This window comes from Peromyscus californicus, unplaced genomic scaffold, assembly GCF_007827085.1.
Source record: "Peromyscus californicus insignis strain IS unplaced genomic scaffold, ASM782708v3 Scaffold_13__1_contigs__length_99412109, whole genome shotgun sequence".
Classification (NCBI taxonomy): Eukaryota; Metazoa; Chordata; class Mammalia; order Rodentia; family Cricetidae; genus Peromyscus; species Peromyscus californicus.
The window spans coordinates 8,980,812-9,003,081 of record NW_026294424.1 but is presented as its reverse complement, the minus strand read 5'-3'; the positions used below and the strand labels follow the sequence as shown (position 1 = coordinate 9,003,081).

General features: G+C 51.9%; 2 protein-coding genes across 3 annotated transcripts; one reads left to right on the top strand and one right to left on the bottom strand.

The window, feature by feature from the left end:
* Window positions 1-660: 660 nt before the first annotated feature.
* Pgam2 (phosphoglycerate mutase 2) lies at window positions 661-5,749 on the top strand. The gene is made up of 3 exons (XM_052734426.1): window positions 661-3,280; window positions 3,373-3,553; window positions 4,708-5,749. Exons 1-3 carry the CDS (start codon window positions 2,867-2,869, stop codon window positions 4,872-4,874), a joined length of 762 nt encoding a protein of 253 aa, XP_052590386.1. The 5' UTR covers window positions 661-2,866; the 3' UTR covers window positions 4,875-5,749.
* Window positions 5,750-5,874: 125 nt separating this feature from the next.
* Window positions 5,875-19,411, bottom strand: Dbnl (drebrin like). Of its 2 annotated transcripts, none has more exons than XM_052734424.1 (13): window positions 19,254-19,411; window positions 14,359-14,414; window positions 12,491-12,603; window positions 11,660-11,734; window positions 10,736-10,882; window positions 9,534-9,611; window positions 9,193-9,344; window positions 9,006-9,057; window positions 8,546-8,639; window positions 8,179-8,274; window positions 7,969-8,078; window positions 7,125-7,230; window positions 5,875-6,647 (listed from the first exon to the last, which is right to left on the bottom strand). In XM_052734424.1, the coding sequence occupies exons 1-13, from the start codon at window positions 19,334-19,336 to the stop codon at window positions 6,508-6,510; spliced, it is 1,302 nt and encodes a 433-aa protein (XP_052590384.1). In that variant the 5' UTR covers window positions 19,337-19,411; the 3' UTR covers window positions 5,875-6,507. The 2 variants fall into 2 exon arrangements, with proteins under 2 accessions (XP_052590384.1, XP_052590385.1); XM_052734425.1 differs by having other exon boundaries at window positions 9,006-9,054.
* Between the last annotated feature and the right edge of the window lie 2,859 nt (window positions 19,412-22,270).

Genomic DNA, 22,270 nt, shown 5'->3' with positions numbered 1-22,270 from the left:
AGTAGGGAGGGGTTTAGAAAGATTCGAGGGGGCTTTTGGATTGAGGAAGGAGAGGAGATCACTGGTTGCTTCTCTGCTGCATCTCTGATCAGTCAGGTTACCCTGGTATCTGACTCCCGAGTTTTATTTAATAATAGAACAATATAAGTAGTTGCTTCATCTATTGTTATATTTGGTTTCTAGGATTTCTGTATATAAAGCCAGGCTAGCTGCACACAGAAACAATTTTACTTCCTCCTTTCAATCTAGATGTCTTAATTGTCCTAGCTCACACCTCGGGTGCAGAGCTGTGGAGAGGAGGGAGTGTGAGGACAGGAGGGAGTGAGGACAGGAGGGAGTGTGAGGACCGTGTTTCTCTTCTTGATCCTTCATTGTTACCTCTGATGTTAGCTGTCATGATTCAATTGTCATGGATAGATAGCCGTTACTAGAAATGCCAAAGACAGACAACTTGACCAGTCTGGTGAAGGATGTAAGGTGAGGCTCTTGCCTAACCTTCCTCTGTAAGCCCCAGGCCAGTGTGGGTTACATGAGACCCTGTCTTTAAAAAAATACATTAATTGGGCATGGTGGTGTACACTTTTCTTTTTTCTCTCTCTCTCTCTCTCTCTCTCTCTCTCTCTCTCTCTCTCTCTCTCTTTTTTTTTTTTTTTTTTTTTTGAGACAGGGTTTCTCTGTGTAGTTTTGGTGCCTGTCCTGGATCTCGCTCTATAGACCAGGCTGGCCTCGAACTCACAGAGATCCATCCGCCTGGCTCTGCCTGCTGAGTGCTGGGATTAAAGGCATGCGCCACTGCCATCTGGCTTGAGACCCTGTCTTAAAGAAAGGAAAAGAAACGGCCCTTCATCTATCTTGGCTGAACAGCCTCCCCTGCTCCAGGATTAAAGGGCTGCACAACCACACCTGGTTCTAAAATGTTTTTATTTTTATTACTTTTAATTGTGTGTCTGTGTGTGGGAAATGTGCACCCTATTGCAGATACCCACCGAGTCCAGACACCCCTGGAGCTGTGAAGTGGGTGCTGGAGATTGAACCTGGGTCCTCTGGAAGTGCTCTTAACTGCTGAGCTATCTCTCTAGGCCCCTAGGGCTCTCTGGTTTTTCCTGGCACCTCAGCCTAGCATCCCTTCCTTGTAGGGCTCACAGCAGAGTCCTTTGAGTTCATCAGAGTATCATCTAGGCTGCTGCTTCCTGATGCACCCTCAAAGCAGCCAGCCGGTCCTCCCCTCCTCCCTGTCCCGCCACGCCCCTTCCTTCCTAGCACCCAGAGCTAGTCACAGTGGTCTTGTCAAGCTGTGGTATCATGCTGTCCTTCAGGGCCACAGTCACAGTCAGTTAATCTGGTGGGTTTCCTAATGTGGCCAAGGACAGAGACCAGACTTGGGTTAGGAGAGAGAAAAAGTGAGACCTGAGTGTGGTGTCACGAGCAGGCATGGGTTCCACCTGCAAGCCCTGAGCTCTACAGAAGTTCTCCTAACTCTGCCTATTAGGATTCTTGGGTCTGCTTTGGTCTACAGAGTCTTCTGTGGGGGTTGGGACCAGGATGGAGGCTTCCCTGCATACAAGGCCTTGGCTCCCACCACCCATCTGTTCTTGTTTACAGATGGGGGAGGTAGGACAAGATGTTGGGACTGTGTTCTCCAAGCTCAAATGCAGATGTTCTGGACTCTGTGCTGCTCATTCTGAGTGTCAGCTTATCCCTGGGTGCTTGCCCCGAGAAGGACTGAACATACCCTATAACTGACCCCTCTAACTTGGTGCAGTTCTGTCCCTAGGAGGTATGGGCTTGCAAGTGCCACGAATTCTATTTTCTTTTCCGAGGTGGTCTCAGCTTGGAGGGGTAAGCCTAGCTTGGAGAATAGCTCAGACTCAACAAGGGGCCCCCGAGAGTCCTTTTCCTTTGTTCTGGAAACCAAACCAAGAGGGGTTCTCAGCCCATGCTGCTGTCTGGTACTGCCCTCCACGAGGCTGGACTTCCCTAAAGCATGGCTTGTACCTGCTCTGCTTCTTTCTGCCATGACTTTTCCTGCTCCTCTGTCTACCAAAGGGCCCTCCTAGCTTGGCTGCCTACGGAAGGCGGAAGAGAACCCCGCCAGGGAGGTAGGTGATCAGGAGCCTGAGGAAGGCCTCCAGCCTAAGAAATTCTCTACTAAGTTGAACACGGCAAAGCCATAAGGGTGGGGTATGTGTGTGTGTGGGTTCTCCTGGCAACAAGTGTGTGCCTGCGACACACTAATGTAGGCAATGCATGTGTGCTGAGACAGGAACCTGGGCAGAGAACAGTCGTCTGCTGTAGACACACACATTAATGTATGCACTGACCTCTTCAGATGGACGACCAATACACACACTCCTAGGCTGATTTTGACATTAGATTAGGTTCCTTTCTGAGACAGGCTTGAGCTTGTCTTATTGTGTTAAGAGGCTGAGGCAGGAGGATTGCAGCTTGGGCCACATAGCTGCTAAACCCTATCTTAAAGATCAGAAGTGGGCGTGGAAGAGTTTTGTTTCTGCCTGCACAGGAAAGGGCTGGTGGAGACACCGAAAGCCCCTGATGTCAAAGAATATTTCCATAGAGAACACCCCAGGCTTGACTTCTACCCCACCCAGCTTGGCCCCAGGTTCCAGCTAGTTATGGACTTGTCATCTGAGCCCAGGCAGAGCCGATGGTTTTGTAGGCTATTTTTAAGTCCAGCTCCTTGGACTACACCCCACCCCCAGTTCTACTACTGGTCACCTGCCCCTGCCTGCACCTCCTGGAATGCTGATTGGCAGTTAGGGCTGGGGTGGGGGCTGGGAAAACTGTTATAAAGCTGAAGGGGCTAAGCAAGCTGCTGTCACCTGGAACGCCTCTGTCTCCTGCCATCATGAACACCCACCGTGTAGTAATGGTTCGCCATGGTGAGAGCTTATGGAACCAAGAGAACCGTTTCTGTGGCTGGTTTGATGCAGAACTAAGTGAGAAGGGGGCTGAGGAGGCCAAGCAGGGGGCCAATGCCATCAAAGATGCCAAAATGGAGTTTGACATCTGCTACACATCGGTGCTCAAGCGGGCTATCCGTACCCTTTGGACCATCCTGGATGTTACGGACCAAATGTGGCTGCCTGTGGTGCGTACCTGGCACCTCAATGAGCGGCATTATGGGGGCCTCACAGGCCTCAATAAGGCGGAGACAGCTGCAAAGCACGGGGAGGAGCAGGTGAAGATCTGGAGGCGTTCCTTTGACACCCCGCCACCCCCCATGGACGAGAAACACCCCTACCACAATACCATCAGCAAGGTGGGCCAGGAGCTGGGAGGCTGTGAGGCTGGGAGCCTGGGTGGGAGGGCTACCCAGTGAGTCAAGGCAAGTGTCCCTGTGCCTCTCCCCAGGACCGGCGTTATGCGGATTTGAAGCCTGGGGAGCTGCCTACCTGTGAGAGCCTCAAGGACACCATTGCCCGGGCCCTGCCCTTCTGGAACGAGGAGATAGTGCCCAAGATTAAGGCTGGCAAAAGAGTGCTTATTGCCGCTCATGGAAACAGCCTTCGAGGCATTGTGAAGCATCTAGAAGGTGAGGATCACCCTTAGCAAAGATGTGAGACAGAAAAGAGTGAGGGTGAGCACCCCGCCCTGTTCAGATACTTTACACATGTGAGGGTTGCAGGAATAGACTGAGGTTAAAAGTGGAGAGGGAGTTTTGCTGATCCACTTCCAGCATATACTGGGCTATGACGGAGATGGTGAGTTTAGTCTGCACAGCTGAGCCACCCCACAGGAGCCGACTCCAGAGCAGGCTTGAGGCACCCACAGGGAAAGAGGGCCGGAGCTTGGTGCATTCAGCCCCAACCCTTGACAGGCCACTTGAGTTGCTACAGAACTCTTGGCACAGTGCTGCCGGCTTTTCTTTTAAAGATAGTCTCACTGTGTACACGGGCCTTGAATTGGAGGTCCTTTGGCCTCAGGGGGAGGCTACAACAAAGAGCCCACCCACCTGCACACAGCTGAACCACTGTCTCCCTCCCTACAGCTTCTTTAGGCAAAAAGCAGTCTCAGTGCAGAGCTATGGAACTACTTAACGATCTTAGGCTTGTAGGGGGGGCTCCTACTCAAGAGCAAGGGGTGACAGACGGGTTTGGGGAGCCATATGGGCATAGGGAGGTCAATAATTATGGTCCCAACTGGGTCTTAGACATCAGAAGTCTATATTAGACTCTGGATGACCTTTAGGCTTGCTGGGATCCTAAGAAAGGAGCTGGGTGTGGTCCATTTCTCCAGCTCCTGGGGAAAGAGGTACATGCGGAGTGCTCTGGATGCTCCAGGAAACACTCCCAGGTCCTCCTGCTTGGCTGGGTTGGGTTGATAGCAACAGCAAAGGTTGAATTGCTATTCCAGGCAGGGGCTGCAGGAGCAGACAGGGTCAGGTTTCCTGTTCCTCCCCTGCTCAAAATTTAGAACCTCTAAAATGACACTCTTCCCAACCCTCTTTAGTCTGGCCAGTTTACCCTGGGCTGAGAGCATGCGTAGTAGCACTCAGGTCACAGCTATTCAGGGGGATGTTGTCTTGCTGCCACGCTATTTCTGTATGCAGATCTGCCTTGACCTTTAGGCACACACACTTCTGTGGCCTTGCTCTCAGGGATGGGATAACTGGCAGCACCCCAGCACCAAAGGTCATACTGTATGAATTGAGTGGAAGTGGCTAAGAACACTGTTCCTTTGCTCCAGGGATGTCAGATCAGGCTATCATGGAACTGAACCTGCCCACGGGAATCCCCATCGTGTATGAGCTGGACCAGGCGTTGAAGCCTACCAAGCCCATGAGGTTCCTGGGAGACGAAGAGACAGTTCGCAAGGCCATGGAAGCTGTTGCCGCCCAGGGCAAGGCAAAGTGAGGGTGGACGTGGGCAATAAAGTTACTTCTGCAGTGCCAAGCTTAGCACGGCCAGGCCTGGTCTGCACAGCTCGACTCTTAAGTCACGAGGACTCCCAGGTCCAGGGTTGCAGCTACACCTAAGCCAACATCAGTGCAGGCAGAAGTCCAGGATCCATCTCTGGCTATTTGGGGCTAAATCAGGACTCTGCATACCCTCTGTAGTGTGACCAATCCCCTGTAGTGACCCTGCGGCTCCAGAATCACTTGGTTGTATTAGGGAGAAAAGCAATGTGATCTGGTCTTCTCCATGAGAAACAGGAAGTGTGACTCTTCACCAGCTTCCTTCAGGGTGGCTTTCTGCTATCCCTGTGACCTCGTAAATGGCATGCTAAGTGTACCTCCCAGCCAGGACAAGCCTACTAGACTAGGCCTCCAGACCAAACTCATGGGCCTCCATGGCCTACTGTGGTCACCACAAAGCCTAAGGATAGGCAGGAGATGGGGAGGAAGTAGGTTGGACCACAGCCTGGTGCTTCCCCTGGGCACCTTCACGCCAGGCTGCTAGTGGCTAAGTCTGGGAGTCAAGTACGTCCACCCAGCATCTCCAGGCAGATGAGTGCTGGACCAACTGTGCAGCAGTGGCCTCTTCTAGAACTGAAATGCAGGAAGGCTCCGACATCAGTTACATCTTATTTATATACCCCGCCCCTCTTTTTGAGACTGAGACTCTATGTAGCTCTGGCTGTCCAGGAACTATAAAGACTAGGCTGGCTTTGAACTCACAGAGATGCACCTGCCTCTGCCTCATATACCACCATGCCTGGCTCATTACAGGAGGCTAAACAGCCAGAGTCTGTCTGAGGGTACATAATGTGTAAACACACATCTGCACGCTCAGGTACAATGCAGAGACACCCCAGGTTGGGGTTTCTTCCCATTTTGATCAGAAGTGGGGCGGACGAGCTGTGGTCCTCACTGCATTCTTAGTTATCAACACAGATGGGCGGAGCCAGCAGACATTGAGTGAGCCACACAATACATGTCATGTCTTTGAGTTTTCACATTCCCCAAGATGGGAGCTTGGTCATCCCATCCCTTCTTCCCACAGCACAGACATGGGGACAGAAGTGGAAGGAGGGAGGGAAGCCCCTAGTAAGAAAACTTCCCTGCTGTCAAAACCATCATGGTCTACTCTGACTTTGGTCAAGATTTCGCTATAAGCAATTTTCTTAAGTTCCTGATTCCTAAGGGCCTTTCTAAACAGCTGCAGCTGCCACCCCTCAGAAGCCACACAGAGAAAGAAAGGCAAATGCAGATGTGGCCCCCGATGTCCCTGCTCTGACCCTCACTTCTCAGTGCTGCTCTCCTTGGACAGAGGTCACCCAGGAGCTGGCCACAGGTTAAGCTTGGCTCAATACGCCATCCCCACTGGGGTCAAGTGTGAGTCTGGTAGGAGGTCCTGGAGGCTGTGGTAAGCATTTGGGGGAGCAGTGGGATTCTGCTCCATCTGGGGTAACAGAGCACTCAAGGCAGAGGGAGCCCTGTCCTCACTGAAGTTCATTCCTAGAAGAGTGCCAAACAGTGACTCTTAGGCCTCTTCTTTTCACAACAAGGAAGCCACTTCCAGTAGAGAAGGAAGACAGGCCTCAGCCTCACTCTATGAGCTCCACGTAGTTGGCAGGAAACATGCCAAAGTGGCCATCAGGCCCATAGCCACGCCACCAGCCTTCATCAATCACCTCGATGCCCGTGATTAGGTTCTCAGGGTCAAAGGAGATCTCTGTGTCATCAGCTGCAGGAAAGGAAGCAGAGGGATGGCATCTCAGTGCCTTGCCACACCCCTCACCCGTCCCCAGGGAGCCCAGCCTTTCCTGCTCCCTCCTCAGAAACAGCCCACTGCCATCCAGCCTGAGGGCACCAATGTGACTGTAACTGCACAGCTTCCTACAGAGCACTCCTGTAAAGGAAGCTCCACAACCCCCAGGCCTCCCACCCCCTGAAGGCCGGGAGTCAACATCCAGGCCTCACTTGTCTGATCAGACCTGGAAGGTCTACAGTAAGGACAGCCATAGGGATTCCTGCCAGTGGATGGTGGGCAGTAACTGGAGGCACATGCTGTTTAGGACAGACGTACCAAAGCCATGGGCATTCCCACTCCAGGGGCCTGCCATCTCATCTCTTCTTTCAGACACCCTCGGGCTAACCCCCATAAAGCCCCTATACACATTCTTGATTCGTGATCTGTGATGGTCAGCTGGGGGAATCTTACCTGCCTGGTAGTCGTACAAGGCCCGGGCGCATAGCCCTTGCCCACTGATGCCCTGGCCCTGCATGTAGTTGTCAACGTGTACAGAGCCAGCCTCCTGCTGCTGCGCCTGTCAGAAGTGAGAAAGATGGCATTACCCCAGACTCAGCCTTTACCCGAGCTCAGATGAAGCTGGGAGTGTGTGTGTGTGTGGGGGGGGGGGGGGGGGGGGGGGGGCGGCGGGGGGGGGGACACGAGGGCACAAAATGCAGGAGGGGGGGCTCTTTGGGGCCAGGGGCGATTGCTGCCTGGTACACTTGCAGCACGCATGGCTCTCTTCTCAAAGGGAGCACACAAATCCCTCCAGCCGCGGACTGCAAGGAGCTCTCGGCATCTAGCATCAACTACACAGGAGCACTGGCCCACCCTAAAGCACAGCGTGGTTCCAAGGCAAATGAGTCCACGAGCTGGTAGGTTGCTTGTCTACCATGCTCAAGGCCTTGGATTCTACCATCCATACCACAAAATCAATCTATGCTGTGCATGGGGCAATGCCCATACTCAGGAAGGCTGTGTCAAGAGGATCCCCAGTTGAAGGCTACACAGTGAGATCCTGTCTTAAAAAAAAAAACAAAAAACAAAGCAGTAAAGGGGCTGGAGAGATGGTTCAGTAGTTAAGAGCACTTGCTGCTCTTGCAGAGGACAGCAGCTCACAGCTGTAACTCTAGGTGTACCTTCCGGCCTCCACAGGCACACGTATGTATGCAGGCCCAACACTCAAACAGAAACAGAAAAAACAAGCACTCCTAGTGCCCTAAAAGGTGCCACAGGAAACTCAGGCCTGTCCCACGCTCCACCAGGAACCCACCAGTGGAGACCCCTCATAGAGGCTGTCCTGCTCCGGAGGTTCTTCGTACGTGGCCTCTTCTTCTGTCTGGACCGAAGACAGAGGGCTAGGAGCTGGCTCCTCACAGACACCTGCAGCAAAGGACACAGCAGGACGTGACCACCTTCCTACAACAGTCCCCTTCTCAACCAGCATCCCCTCCAGGGCTGGACAAGGTTACAAAGGTCTTGCCTGCTCCGGGCCTTGAGACAGTGGGCGTTGGCTCTCTGCCATAGGAGGCTTCCGGGTGAGTGAGCTGCTTCTGCAGGAAGGGACTCTTCAGCTTGCCTGAACAACCCAGAAAGTACCACGTGCATTACTTCGGATCTAACACCTGCAGTCTACAGCCCCGAAGTAGGGCCGTGGATAGCGCAGGTGAAGACCCCAGGGTTCTGGGCTGTGTGGTAAAGCTGTGGGCAGTAGAGCCCTGTTGTCCTTTAGGGGTCACTAATGCAGGACAAAAGGGTCACCCTTTAAAACATGCCTTGGAGGCCCCTGCATGGGACTCTAGGCTTCCCCTCAGTCCACCCTGTTCTGTGGCCAGGCCCAGAGGTCTCACCTGGCTGAGAGCTAGAGACAGAGGTGGTGGACATAGCCCTTTCCTTCTGCTTGAAAATCTCTCGTGGGTGTGGGGCCTGCTGCCCAGCAGACTCCTGGGAGAAACACAGAAGCATGCTTTGACCCCAGTGGTGAATGAGAACCCCAAGGCTTCTCACCTGACTGCCCCCACCTCAGAAAGCAGGCCTTCAACGCTGTGTTAAGTGTGTGTAGGGTGGGTTAGAATGGGGAATAGGAAGCCAAGGAGCTGACAGGGCCTCTCCTAAGATGGGAGGCTTCAAGCCATGCCAAAAGCTTCTGTCCTGGCTCCCCCCACACTGGTTCTCTGATGTGCACAGATACGCCTCAGGTTGACTGTAGAGGTCTGAGCTAAGCCTCAATCTGAGAACAAAGATTTCCCAAGCGGCCAATCAGAGCCAAACCAGCAAGTTCCCAGGTGTGAAGAGACTCCCCAAACTCACCCATTCCTGTCTGCTCCTTGAAACCACCTCCTGCTCCTGCTCATATGTCCTGCTGGAAGGGCCGAGATGAGGAGAGCTGAGGCTTGTCAGCAGCTCCTCGTGCTGTTCCCTCAGCGTTCCTGCTTCTCAGAACAAGTGAGCACTGGGGACAGCTCTAACCCCTTGCCTCAGTGCATGATGGGCTAACCTTGGGGGTCCAGATGATCTCTGCTGTTCCTGGTAGCGCTGCTCACGGCGGGCGGCCTCCTGCAGCTCCCGCTCCCGCCGCTCCTCCTCCAGCCGCTGCCGCTCCTCTTCAGCCCGCCGCTTCTCCTCGAGACGGCGGTTCTCCTCTTCCTTCTGCAGAGGGAGCTGGGCACTCAGCCATGTGCAGCCCCCTCGGCCTCAAACCCTGCCAGGGACTGGGACACTATAGCCCATCATGCACCGTGACTTAACTCACACATGCCTTCAGTTTAACTAGCCGCAGAGGATACTGCCCAGAAGAGCGCCCGCCAGTGTGCCTGTCCCCACTACTCCAGCACTCACCTCAGCTTTGGCCCAGAAGCTATCTTTGCCAACCCTCTTGATCTCAGATATGGCGTTGGTCTTCTGGTACACAGAGCCCTAGAGAGGACACAGTACATGAGAGGGCTGGCCCCATGTGGACCGTCAGGGACGCGGTGGGGCAGGTAAAGGGAATTTGCCTGCTCTAAAGAGCAGGTGAAACCTCCTAGGACTGCACCTGGTGGGCTCAGGGGAGCCTGGCCTACCACCCACAAGGAGACAAACCAAGATGTTCAGAAAAACGTCTAGGGGCTGGGTGTGGCAGTACACACCTGCAGTCCCAGCACCCGGGAGGCTGAGGCAGAAGGATCTTGAGTTCAAGGCCAGCCTGGCCTACAGAGCAAGGCCCTGTCTCAAAAACAGAACAAGGGTTGGAAAGAGGGCTCAGCTGCTAAGAGCACTTACTACTCTTCCAGAGGACCAGGTTCCCAGCACTCCCATGGAGGAGCAGTCTGTAACTCAAGACACCTGAGGATCTGGTACCCTTTTCTGGCCTATGCAGGCACAGTACACATGTAGTGCACAGACATACATACAGGCAAAACCCCCATACACATTATACATAAAGATAAAATACATCTTTAAAACAAAAGAACAACAAAAGCCCACGGAGACCATCCAGCAAGGACATGGTATCCTGAGAACACAGGGTATGTATCCACGTACATGTGTGTTTATAGAGGCAACTGGTCCTCACCGACGGGGACAGGAAAGGATTTTTATCCCAGACTCCTGGCAGTTCTAAAGTAGGTTGCTCCTCAGACGGCTGACTGCTAACAGCATCCAGAAGAATCACCATGGGTCCCAATTGTATGACTAGGAAGTGGTTTGCAGCCATGAGCTCTACATGATGCCAGAGTCACAGGCCTGTGTGGTTTCAGGCTCTGCACTAAAGCCACCAGAAGCTCTCCACAACGGCTACTACCAGGACCATCTAAGCCACGCTGACACCGCACCTCTGGGGTTATTAGACGATCACAGCTGTAGAATCATAGCTGCTGAAGAGCCTCTGCCACAAGCTGGCTCTCGAACAGCCAAGCTAGTGGCGTTGGTGCCCATCAGGGCTTAGGATTACCATCTAAAGATGCCAGGCAGAAGGAAGCAGTTACCCAGACACTAGAAGCTACATTTCTGGTCCCCTGCTCTCGGGCTTGGAGAAAGGTCCATGTCAGGGTAGCACTCACCACTGGGGCCTGAGGCCCTGTATCCTGGAAGCAGCTGCTTTCCCTATGGAAGCTGTAGTTGGCCCCAGAGGCCTTGGCAACCTTCTCCATGATGCACTCAGGCTCCACATCCTCCTCAGCCCGTGCATTGATGGTCACATGGGCGCCCTAGGGCAGAAGCAGCACTTCAAACACAAGCTTTGCAAGCTTAGGAGAGGACAGACCAAACTCCTATCTGGCCATTCAGCAAAGACCACCACTGCACACAAGACTAGTGTCGGGAGACACCGAAGCTCAGCTCTCCCCGTGGATGCTACACAGTTCCCGCTGCAGTTCAACAGATGCTCAGGCACCTTCCATCTATTCAGTGAAAACTCACGGACGCCTTCCCGAAAGCCGACCTGAGACCCCATTAACTGTTACTATACAACTAATGTGCTTGGAAGCTCACCGAGTACTCACCAAGCACTCGGCAGCATGTGAGAATACATCCAGAGGGATACACGGGGCAGGGGCATCAGCGGCTTGTTCCTTTAAGTCCTGCTACTGCTGCTCAACTTTTCCCTCTGTTTTCTTTTTTAGTTTTATGAGACAAGGTCTCACTAGGTAGCCCTAGCAGGCCTCAAACTCAAAGAATCTGCCTGCCTCAGCCTTCTGAGGGCTGGGATTAAAGGGTGAGTCATTGTGCTGGACACACCATTCAGACAGAGCAGTCAACAAAGCAGAACCCGGGGCTCAGCCCTGCCCACTGGGTCCGTGCTGGAGTGGTCCTTATCTTGCCCCACTGAAGCCAGGCAGAGGTGGCTTTGCCCACATCCTGCAGGCCAGCCAGAACATTAGTCATGGCCCTGCTACTGATTCCAGCTCCCTTCCAGTTCACCTGTACTCAGGAATCTAGAGTACTGGATCCTGCAAGGCCCCTTGCAGGGCTCGGCTCAGCCTCACCTTCAGGAAGTTGGCCATGGTGCTGACGTGGTTGGCGCATGCTCCCTTCCGCACATCATTCACACCCTCGCCTGTCTGCAACACAAGCACAGACAGCATGACCCAGGCCTCCTCCAAAGCCACTTCCTGGCCCACAATTCCTAGGAACCCAACAGTTTCCCTATCTCTCCTAAAAGATACTCCCTCCTCCCCCTCCCAGCCAAAGCCAAAGCCATTCTCCATAATGAGTCACATAGATGAGATCAGTCCTCATATTTTCCAAGGAGCTCAGGATGTTCTTTGAGAAGCATGGCTGCTGGCTTCCCATGTTGGGGGATTTCTCAAACATTCCTGGTCCCCAACTAGGGGGATCTATTCTGTTGGAGCCCCTATCTCTATATTCCCAAAGATCCTGAATACTACCAAAGGCCCTCTCCTCCATCAGAGCCATCACAAGGCGGAGATTTTCTTGCAATAATTTCTACTCCATCCTGCAGGAATCATTCTGAGCTTGGGGGGTGAATCCCAAGCAAAGCCATTTATTCCTTGGTTCACAATAAATGGATGGTCTACTCTGCTCATTCCCCCATTTTTTTTTTTTTTTTTTTTTTGGTTTTTTGAGACAGGGTTTCTCTGTGTAGCTTTGCGCCTTTCCTGGAACTCACTTGGTAGCCCAGGCTGGCCTCGAACTCACAGCGATCCGCCTGGCTCTGCCTCCCGAGTGCTGGGATTAAAGGCGTGCGCCACCACCACCCGGCTCATTCCCCCATTTTTAACTAACAGTTCTGTTGACTTCCTGAATGGTGCAGTCACACACTCTATTCCCAGTATGTCGGAGAGGAATCCACATACCCAGTTGATGAGGACAAACTTGGGCAGGCCAGAGTTGGGGTCCTTCACCCTGCAGAAGGCGTACATCACCTTCCCGCTGTTGAGTTCCTCCACCAGCTCCTCCAGGCCTCCCTCTGCAGAGTCACAGCAAGGCTCAGAGGCAGCCTGCAGCCCCACCCCCCACCAGTGCTCGCCCCACCTGCCGCAGAATCATCCTGGGACCCAAGCTTAAAGTCAAACTCCTGAGGATGACTATGCAGCTTAGCGGCAGAGTGCCTGGCTTCAATCTCCAGCACCACAAAATAATAAGCAATAAAGTAAACAAACATAATCATCAGATTCTTGAGTCCCAACCTCACTCAGCTGACTTAGTAGAGCTGGAGGGACCCAAGAAAGTACATTTCTGATGAGCATGTTAGGTGCCCGCCCCCACTTAGCCCGCCATAGTTTGTTTTTGTTTTTTAAAACCACTTCTCCAAAGCTGAGAAGGAAATTAGAAATTTAAAAAGCCTTTTTTTTTTTTTTTTTTTTTTTTTACCATATTTACTTTTCTTTTGTTTTTGTTTTTGAGACAAGTCTCTCTGTATGGGCCCGGCTGTCTTGGAACTGTGAACTCACAGAGATCCACCCACCTGCCTCTGTCTCTTGAGTGCTGGGGTTCCAGGTGTGCACCACTACACCTGCACATCACCAGATTTCTGAAGGGAAGAGACCTGGGACAACAGGCCTACTAATGTTCCCTTGTCAACAACTCCACGTCCACTCAAGCTCCAGGGCCGCCAGAGGCAGACTTTTTGGAGCATCCCAAAGACACAGTTAAAACCCTCACAGTCCTGGTTGGGGTCAGGATGAGCTACCCTAAGCCATTCTCCCTGACACTGTGCCTCTTTATCTTTATAAACTTCCCGGATCATGGCAGATGCTGGGTCAGTCATTTCAGCTACAGGGCAGCCAGCATTCTGATGGGCAACAGTCCTGCTCTGTGCCGGCAGGAAGCTCCCGCTGCTGATATCTGCAATTCTCAGGCACTACAATGTCACGTGAGATGACCATCAATTGGCGGCGATTCTAGAAAGAGGATGCATCAGCAAGAACCGCTCACAGTGGAAAGGACTTTTCTATCAACAAAACAGTAACTAAAACCACACTCTCATTTGCTGGAGCAGAGGGGGTGTTCCAGGCACTCCCTTGGAGCTGGGAGTGGAGCGTGGTCAGGGAGGCCCTAAGGGCAGTCATGCATGGGAGAGTCAAGGGTTTCAGCTACAGGTCTGTCTTATATCTCAGGCATCTCTGGCTCAACTGAGTTGCCTGTTTCTCCTAGGGGTGGCCAAAAGTCAGTATTCTGCAGACCCTCTGACCACCAAATCGAGGTCCCCATGACCACTTGCAGCAATACTGCCTCCCCCAAATGAGGGTCAGGCCCTTGCATGTAGTTGCCCAAGACCAGGGCAGGACAGAATCAGAGAGCACATATGTGGGCCTTCACCTGCAGCAGCTTGAAGATTGGCATCCACAATCTGCAGTGCCCTGGACAAGTGCTGCCCATCAGCTGGAGGGCGGGCTGCTTCTTAAGACAGCAGCACTGTCCTGGCCCGGCCAAGGACAGCCAGAGAGGAATGCGTGTCATGGCTGACCTGACTCTGGCCCACACTCAGATCAGGAGGAGTCCCTAATGGAGCTAGCTCAGTAAAAGGTCTGCAGGAAAACTCCACTGGGAGAGGGTCATTGTAGCTGAGCTGGAGAAAGGTGATGCCTGTGTGCCTGAGTCCCCTTCCTGCTCCTGTGATGGCTTAAATGTCAGCTGAGACAGCCCAGGGCTAGTCACAGACTCTCTCTTTTGTGTCTCTCTTCTCTTCTGGTGCCAAGAGCCTGTTTGGGTTCATACTCACCCCCTGTGCCAGCCACACGGATGTCATTGCTGTTGCCTTCATAGGTAAAGAGAGCCCTGAAAGGAAACACAAGTGGACTCAGTGGCCAGCACCCAGGGTTCTGTGTGCCTCACTGCACCTACCACGGCAGGCATGGGCTCCACTGGGCCCTGCTCTATCTTGCCACATGGGAGCTTAGCAGGCTACTCTGAGGCCAGCTAGCCGTGGGACTCCCTTTGAGAGAAAGCCATGGAGACTGGGGAAGGACATACATACATCTATTTAGAGGAAGATACAAGCTGCAGAGTTGTGTGCTCTTTCTACACACTCATGAACAAAATATTCAGCTGGCTTGTGGGCGCATAAATTTCAAAAGGCAAAATATGTCTACATATACCTGAATCCGAACAGCTAAAGGAGAAGCAGGAAGGAGAAAGATGCTTTGGGTGCTCCTGAGTGTATTGGCCCTGTATCTACAGCCTGTGGGCGGGGCAGGTCTTCCTGTCTGGAGACTCTCCTGGCAAACATGCACCTTACTAGGCATATACAGCAACAGAAAACAGATAATGACATAATATTGAGTCCCAGTTAAGACCACTGATGCAGTCTGGGTGGTGGTGACACACACCTTTGATCCCAGCAATCAGGAGGCAGAGGCAGGCAGATCTCTGTGAGTTCAAAGCCAGCCTGGCCTACAGTGCGAGTTCCAGAGCAGCCAGGGCTGTTACACAGAAAAACTCTGTCTTGAAAAACAAACAAACAGGGGCTGGAGAGATGGCTCAGCAGTTAAGAGCACTGGCTGCTTTTCCAGAGGACCTGAGTTCAATTCCCAGCACCCACATGGTGGCTCACAATCAATCATTTACAGTGGGATCTGATGCCCTCTTCTACCATAAAGGTGTACATGCAGAGAGAGCACTCTGTATTTATTTATAAATCTCTCTCTCTCTCTCCCCCCCTCTCTCTCTCCCTCTCCCTCTCTTTCTCACTGATCTAGCAAGCCTCTAATGAACAGTTGCCCACAGGCGTGTTTTCCATCCAGCAGAGCCTTACGTCGACGTGGACAGCAAGCTGGGTGTGTTGAACTATTCCTAAGACTGCAGATGACTTGAGCTCATAACCTGCCTCTCTAGCAGCAGTGAGGAAATATGGTGAGCGTCTAGTCTGGGCTATGGAAGTCAACTGACCAGAATGAAGGAGAACACTCCTGAAGAGGTGCTCTCACACAGGCCAGCTGTACCTCAGGGTCACAACACGGGCCCTGACATCAGCACCAACACGAACAACCCCAGCAGGGCCGACAGACATGAGGTACAGGGACTGACCAGGTGACAGCAGATCTGTCTGCTGTCTCTCAGCCCGAGAGGCAGGTGGACAGAAGAGGTCGTCAGTACAACGACAAGGGCATATCCCGAGAGTCAGTGAGAAAGACCCAGCAGGCAGGGCTGCAGACAGGTCACCAGGAAGGAGATGTTGCTTCCAGAGCACAGACCCCAGTCCACAAGGACAATGACCTGGGAGGCACATTTGACATTCAGCCTGAATTGATAGAGCTCTCTGGAAGGAACAAGTCCCTTCCTCTTGGTGATGAGCCTGGCTGTCAGGGCAGGGGGACTGGAAGAGGCGGCAGAGGATAGAGGGGATCTAGCAGGCAAACAAAGACCTGCTTGGTGTGTGGGACGGAGGCCTCCAACCTCACACACTTTCTCCTGTGTTCTATTCGAAACTACCTTCAGGAATGTTTTTCAGTTCAAGCTAGGCACAGTGGCACATGCTTGGTAACCCCAGCACCAGGAGGCAGGGATGGAGGCAGAGGCAGGCAGATCGTAAATTCAAGGCCAGCCTGGATTACATGGTGAGAAACTGGCTCAAATGAAACAAAAACCTATCAAGACGGAGGAAGCAGCTCAGCTGACAAATGCTCGTTATGCAAAGCCTGAGGACCTGAGGGCCACCCCTAGTTCCCATGAAAAAGCCAGGTACAGTGCTCATAACCCCTGTGCTGGGGAGATAGACGGAACCTGGAGCTTCCTGGCCACCCAGTTTGGCAAAATTAGTGAGAATGAGGTGAATGAGACCCTCTCTCTCAAAAAACAGTAGGCCCAAAGAAAGTAGAACTTAGCGGCTAGAAAGAGCCCTTTGTGCTCTTGCAGAGGACCCAGGTTTGGTTCCCATCACTCACATGTGACTCGCAACTATCTGTAAATTCGGTTTTAGGGGACCCACATCCTCTTCTGGCTTCCACAGGCACCAGGCATACACATGGTACACATACATGTAGACAAACACTCATACACATAAAATAAAAATAAATCTTAAAAAAAATAATAAAGTAAGGCAGAGAGTGATTGAGGAAGACTGACATTGATCTCTGGCCTCCACACACATCCATTTGTACCTGTGAATGCACACAAGCGCGCGCGCGCGCACAAATTTTCCAGTTCAGAGGCTTTTTCTTACCTCCGACAGAGCTCCACCCTTCTTTCAAATCAATGTGAAGATGCACAGTGCACTGGGCTTTGAACAATAAGAAAGTATCTTATCATCCAGTCCCTCTCCAGATGTGTGTACTGATAACAGAGCTGCAGCTATGAACACTCCCTGAAAGGTCCTCCCCATGGAATTCACCCTCCGACAGGAGAGACATTCATATACCAAATGCTAATGGGCTGACAGGGAGTGAAGTATGCACAGGGTAAACTAGGAACCATATGAGCACAGGTCACACCAAGCTCATTGGGGAGGAAGCTGAAACTAGATTACTGATGGGGAACTAAAGTTGTGGCTCTGACCTATAGTGCAATGGTACCAGCTCTGTGTGTAGCCTTTTGTGACTACCAAACTGAAGATCATCTCTTTTTGACAGTCTATTTCTTTTTCTACATGGCTTAATCCATTCATCAAAAATGTAACAACTAATCACTGGGGACAGAAACAGGCCTACCCCACCACTTTAGGGAAGAGATAAAGAACACACAGACACAGACACACACTCTGTGAAGGTTTCCAGCATGCATCTTATTTATATCACAAGGAAGTGAAACTGGGGGAGATGAAAAGATGACTATATCTTTAGTTTTGGGGGACCCCACAGCCTCTTCTAGATACTGAAGGCACCAGGCATATACATGGTCCACATATTAGGAATCCTGGAGGCCTCCCTGTGAAGACAACCTCAGTGCAGAGATACGAAGGACAAGAAGCCAGCAAGTGAGTGGACGTATGCTCCATTCAGGGAAGCAGTAAGATAAAAGGCTGTGATGAGGAACTAGCTTGCAATTTTGAGGAAGAGAAAGACTTCGGTACGAGGGTGGTCAACAGGTGTGGCCAGTGTAGTAAGCAGGAGGGCAACAGGAAGCAGGTCAGGCAGGGCAAGAGTCTGGGCTTTACTCAAAGTGCAACAGGAAGCCAGTGCAGTTATGGGCAGGGAAGTGAGATGGCTGAGATATTTTCTCAGCGAGTGGGGACCTGCCACACAATCTTGCTGAGTAACTACTGAAATGGCTATGGCAGTGAGGGTGGAGGCCAGAGGCTCGTTCAACTGGAGTGGCAGTCTGCAGGGCTGGAGGAACCCTGGCAGTGACATGGCTGCTGGGCAGACGAATACTGTGTGAGGAAAGAGAAGGCTCTGCACCCTCAGAAGGGACAGGGAGCGGATGAGGCAGGGCAATGCCTGACCAAAGTGGAGCAGGCGATTCCAGTACGGGACTTAAGGAGCACGTGGGAAACAGAGGCAGGAGAGCTCAAGGCCAACCTGGTCTACACAGTGAGTTCCGAGCCAGCCAGAGCTACACAGTGAGGCTTTGTCTCAAAAGCAATCAAGCTAGCTAGCTCAACGAAGCCTGGGAGAGGAACACTGCTAGCTAGGCTGGGCGTATCACTCCCAGAGATGGTTTCTGAGAAGACTGAAGGGCAGGGAGATTGAAGAGACACGAAGCAGTAGAAAGGAAGAGATCACAGGACCACGCAATAGTGGAAGGCTCCATGGAAGACTCAACTGGGCAGACTCAGTATGATGCCCCTCAGTGCTGACCACAGGGTAGTGGCGATTCTACCAGAACGCCAAGGTGCAGTTTGTCTTCCCCAGAATTTGTTCACCTTAACCCGCCATACGCAACATACTTCTCAGAAATACAAGCCCTATAAACTGACTAATGGAAGCAATTTAAGTAAGTGGGAAAAGTGAAAGAGAATTACTATATACGGGTATGCATAAAGCTGAAGGCGGGGTGGGGGTGGGGTGGAGGGTGGGGTGGGTGGTGGAGGTGGAGGGGGGAGTGTCAGCAGGGTTACTCCTGAAACTACAGATCCAAGCTCCCAGTACTGTAAAGCCCGAGTAAATTGCAGGATGAAACCTAAACACTGACAGCCTAGCAGAGGATGTCCTGGGGTGGTGGAGCCTTTCTCAAACAGGTGACAGTATCCCGTTTTCAGTCCCCTTCCTATAATTCAGAAATGTGATCGGTGAATTGAACCAGGGACCCAGACCACTGACATCTCTGACTGAACCTTCACTGTGAGCTCATGACCTCAACCCCACCGTCGCACCGCTTCCAAGGCCTATTCCTGAATCAGGGTTTAAAAGGCCAGGGCGCCGCTTCCGCCCTCTAAGGAGCTGGGGAGCTGCGCGGGACCCCTTTGTCCAGGGAAGTCCCAGAAAAGGCAGGAGCCTGGCGGACAGCAATCACAACTAGGCAGAAACCTTTAAGAGACTCCCAGGGAAGAACCGACCACTAGGCGGCAGAGGAAAGGCCTGGGGGTATTCGCTGGGTCCCGCTGGGGGACAGCGGTGGCGAGGGCGGGGTAGCACCTCGCTAGAGTGCAGGGAGCCGGGCAGGTGATCCAGCAACACCACGGCCACGCCGCGCCCCGACCTTCCAGCTCCAGCGCCTCCCCGGACCCGCCTCGCTGCCTACCAGTCGGTCGGGGACTTCTCGGTGACTACGCGCACGTAGGCCTCCTGCAGCGCCGGCCCGTTCCGGCTCAGGTTCACCGCCATGGCACGCCCCACGGTCCCAGCGATGCGGCAGCCTCAGCTTTCCACCGGCCTCCGCGGACGACCGGAAGCTCCGCCCCGGGCGGCCGGAAGCCTTGCCTCGGACGTGCGGAAGCCGCGCCCAGGAGGCCGGAAGCGGAAGTAGAGAATTTGCGCGCTAGTTTGCCGGTAGAATTGAGGTGGAGTGGCTGGTGGTGAATTAGAATCCAGGAGAGGCGGGCGTGGCCTTGTGTCCTCGAGTCAGAGCATCGGGCTTATTTTCTCATTCTTGTTTTAGTTAGTGTATTTTGTTTGAGAGCAAGCTTAGATTCCCAAGTCTCTCCCGACGTGTACTCCTGAACCTGTGTGTGCACTCGCGCCTCAGAAATTTAACCTGATAGCTCGCCCGGTGGCGCACACCTTTAATCCTTGCACTTGGGAAGCAGAGGCAGGTGGATCTCCTAAATTCAGACTAGCTTGGTGTAGTGTACAGAGCAAGTTCCAGGACAGCCAGGGCTGCACCGAGAAACCCTGTCTGGGGGCGCGGGGTGGGGGGTGAAGGGAGAGACTGAAAAAGAAAAAAAAAAATCTGCGGTATCCGGCGTGGTGGTACGCGCCTGTGATCCTAGCACTCAGGAGGCAGAGGCAGAAACTTGAGTTCTAGGTCGGCTTGGGCATCATGTAGATCACCTAAAAGAAAAAAAAAAATTAGCTCGATAGTGGGATAATGAAGAGAACCTGCTTTGTGCCTCAATTTTTCTTCAAAAATAGTTGCCTGAACGTCCCTATGATGGATCATAATCTGTAACTGTAAACTAAAATAAGCCCTTTTTTATATAAATTGCTTTTTGTCAGGGTATTTTATCACAGCAAGAGAAATGAAAGTAAAAGTTACAACATTTAAAATGTTGCAAGAATGGGGCGCTGGTGTTGGTGCTGGTGCTGGTGGTTAAGAGCACTGGCTGCTTTTCCAGGAGACCCAGGTTCAATTCCCAGCACCGATACAGCAGTTCACAACCCTCTGTATCTCCAGTTCTAGTGTGCCCGATGCCTTCTTCTTGTCTCTGCTGATACAATGCATGGACGTGGTGCACTTACACAATCACACAAATGTATAAAAATAAGATGGGGGGCTGGAGAGATGGCTCAGAGGTTAAGAGCACTGACTGCACTTCCAGAGGTCCTGAGTTCAATTCCCAGCAACCACATGGTGGCTCACAACCATCTGTAATGAGATCTGGCGCCCTCTTCTGTATACATAATAAATAAATAAATTAAAAAAAAATAAGATGGGTGTTGGGGAGGCAGAGGCAGGTAGGTCTCTTTGAGTTTGAGGCCAGCCTGGTCTACACAATGAGTTTCTGGCTACAAGTGAGACCTTGTCTCAAAAAAGTATTAAAAAGAAACTTAAACTCCATTTAGCAAACCCAAATCTTCCAAGAGAGGTAACATATTGTGTGTGTGGTACATGTACAGGTGGGGGTGTATGCATACTTGTGTGCTTTGTGGAGGCCAGAGGACAATGTCAAGTGTCCTGCTCTTTCATTCTCCACCTTATTCCTTAGAGGCAGGTCTCTTACTGAACCTGGAGCTAGGCTGGTGGCCAGCAAGTCATAGTGATCCTCCTGTCTCCTGTCCTCCCCATAGTACTGAAGTTATAGATGTACAGAGCCAAGCCCAGCTTTTTAAGCAGGTACTGGGTGTTTGAGCTCAGGTCTTCAAGCTTGTGAAAAAGTGCTCTTTCCCACTGAGCCAGATCCTCAGCCCCAACAGGCATTTACTCTTCACAGATCATTTAAACCAGTGGTTCTCAACCTTCCTAACACTGCAGCCCTTTAATATGATTCCTCATGTTGTGGTGACCCCAACCATGAAATTATTTTGTTGCTACTTCATAACTGTAATTTTGCTACTGTTATGAATGGTAATGTAATTATCTGATGTGTGATCCCCAAAGGGTCTCCACCCACAGGTTGAGAATCCCTGACTTAAACCCATGCATCTCTCTGATCGCTTATGGTCCTGGGGGGGGCGGGGGTGGGTGGATCACATTATTCCACATTTGGCTTTACAGGATCTGCTGCTCAGTTACTGACCTAGGACTGGATGTGGGTGGCACATGACCAAACACACTATGGTTTATCTTCAAAATAAGGCTTTCCCAAAAGCCTACTCCCCAGGTTGACCAGAGCCCTGGGAGCATGACAAATAGGTGGGCTCCCGTCTCAGTGGTAGAGAACCCAAGGGATTTGCCTGAGCACAAGACTGTCCAAGTGGCCTGGCAGGTATGAAGCTCATTTTAGGTTTGCAATCAATTAGTAATTGGCACTGGTAACATCAAAGGGCCAATTTTACTTTTGCTACTATTCATTCTCCAGCAGAGGACTGGCTTGGGGATACTCTAGATCTAGAAATGTTTGCTTGGAGTTATAAACTACTAAGCTTGAACGACTAAAATATAGATGCTCATAGCCCTAACACCATGTTGGGCCAGGACATTGCTGTCTGCCTGCCTCTGATGTGAAACTATGTCCCTTTCCTGGCTGGATTATCATCTACAAAGTGCTGTGTTCTGCTGAGCTGAAGTGCATAACTTCACACAGCACACAGTGTTGCAGCTTGTGAGAGAGTGTGGTAACAGCCTTGCAGAACACTTCAGTAGGAACATTCTTTCCCCTAACATTTAAGAAACAGAAATTTAAAGAGCAACTCTCAACAGAGTGAGATGCAAAAAACTAAGTCTAAGAGCTCCAAAGACTGTAGTCCGAGATCCTAAATAACAGCAAATGCAGGACTTCCCTCCAGTGGTGGGAATGAGCTCAGAATCCTGTTGACACTGGCATTGGTTGACTTTTCCATTTTAGAGTCTTATGTGGCTGAGGCTGGCCTTGAACCTCTTTACTCCACTTCCCCACCATGCTGGAATTACAGGTGTACACAGCCATGCCTGCCTACTTA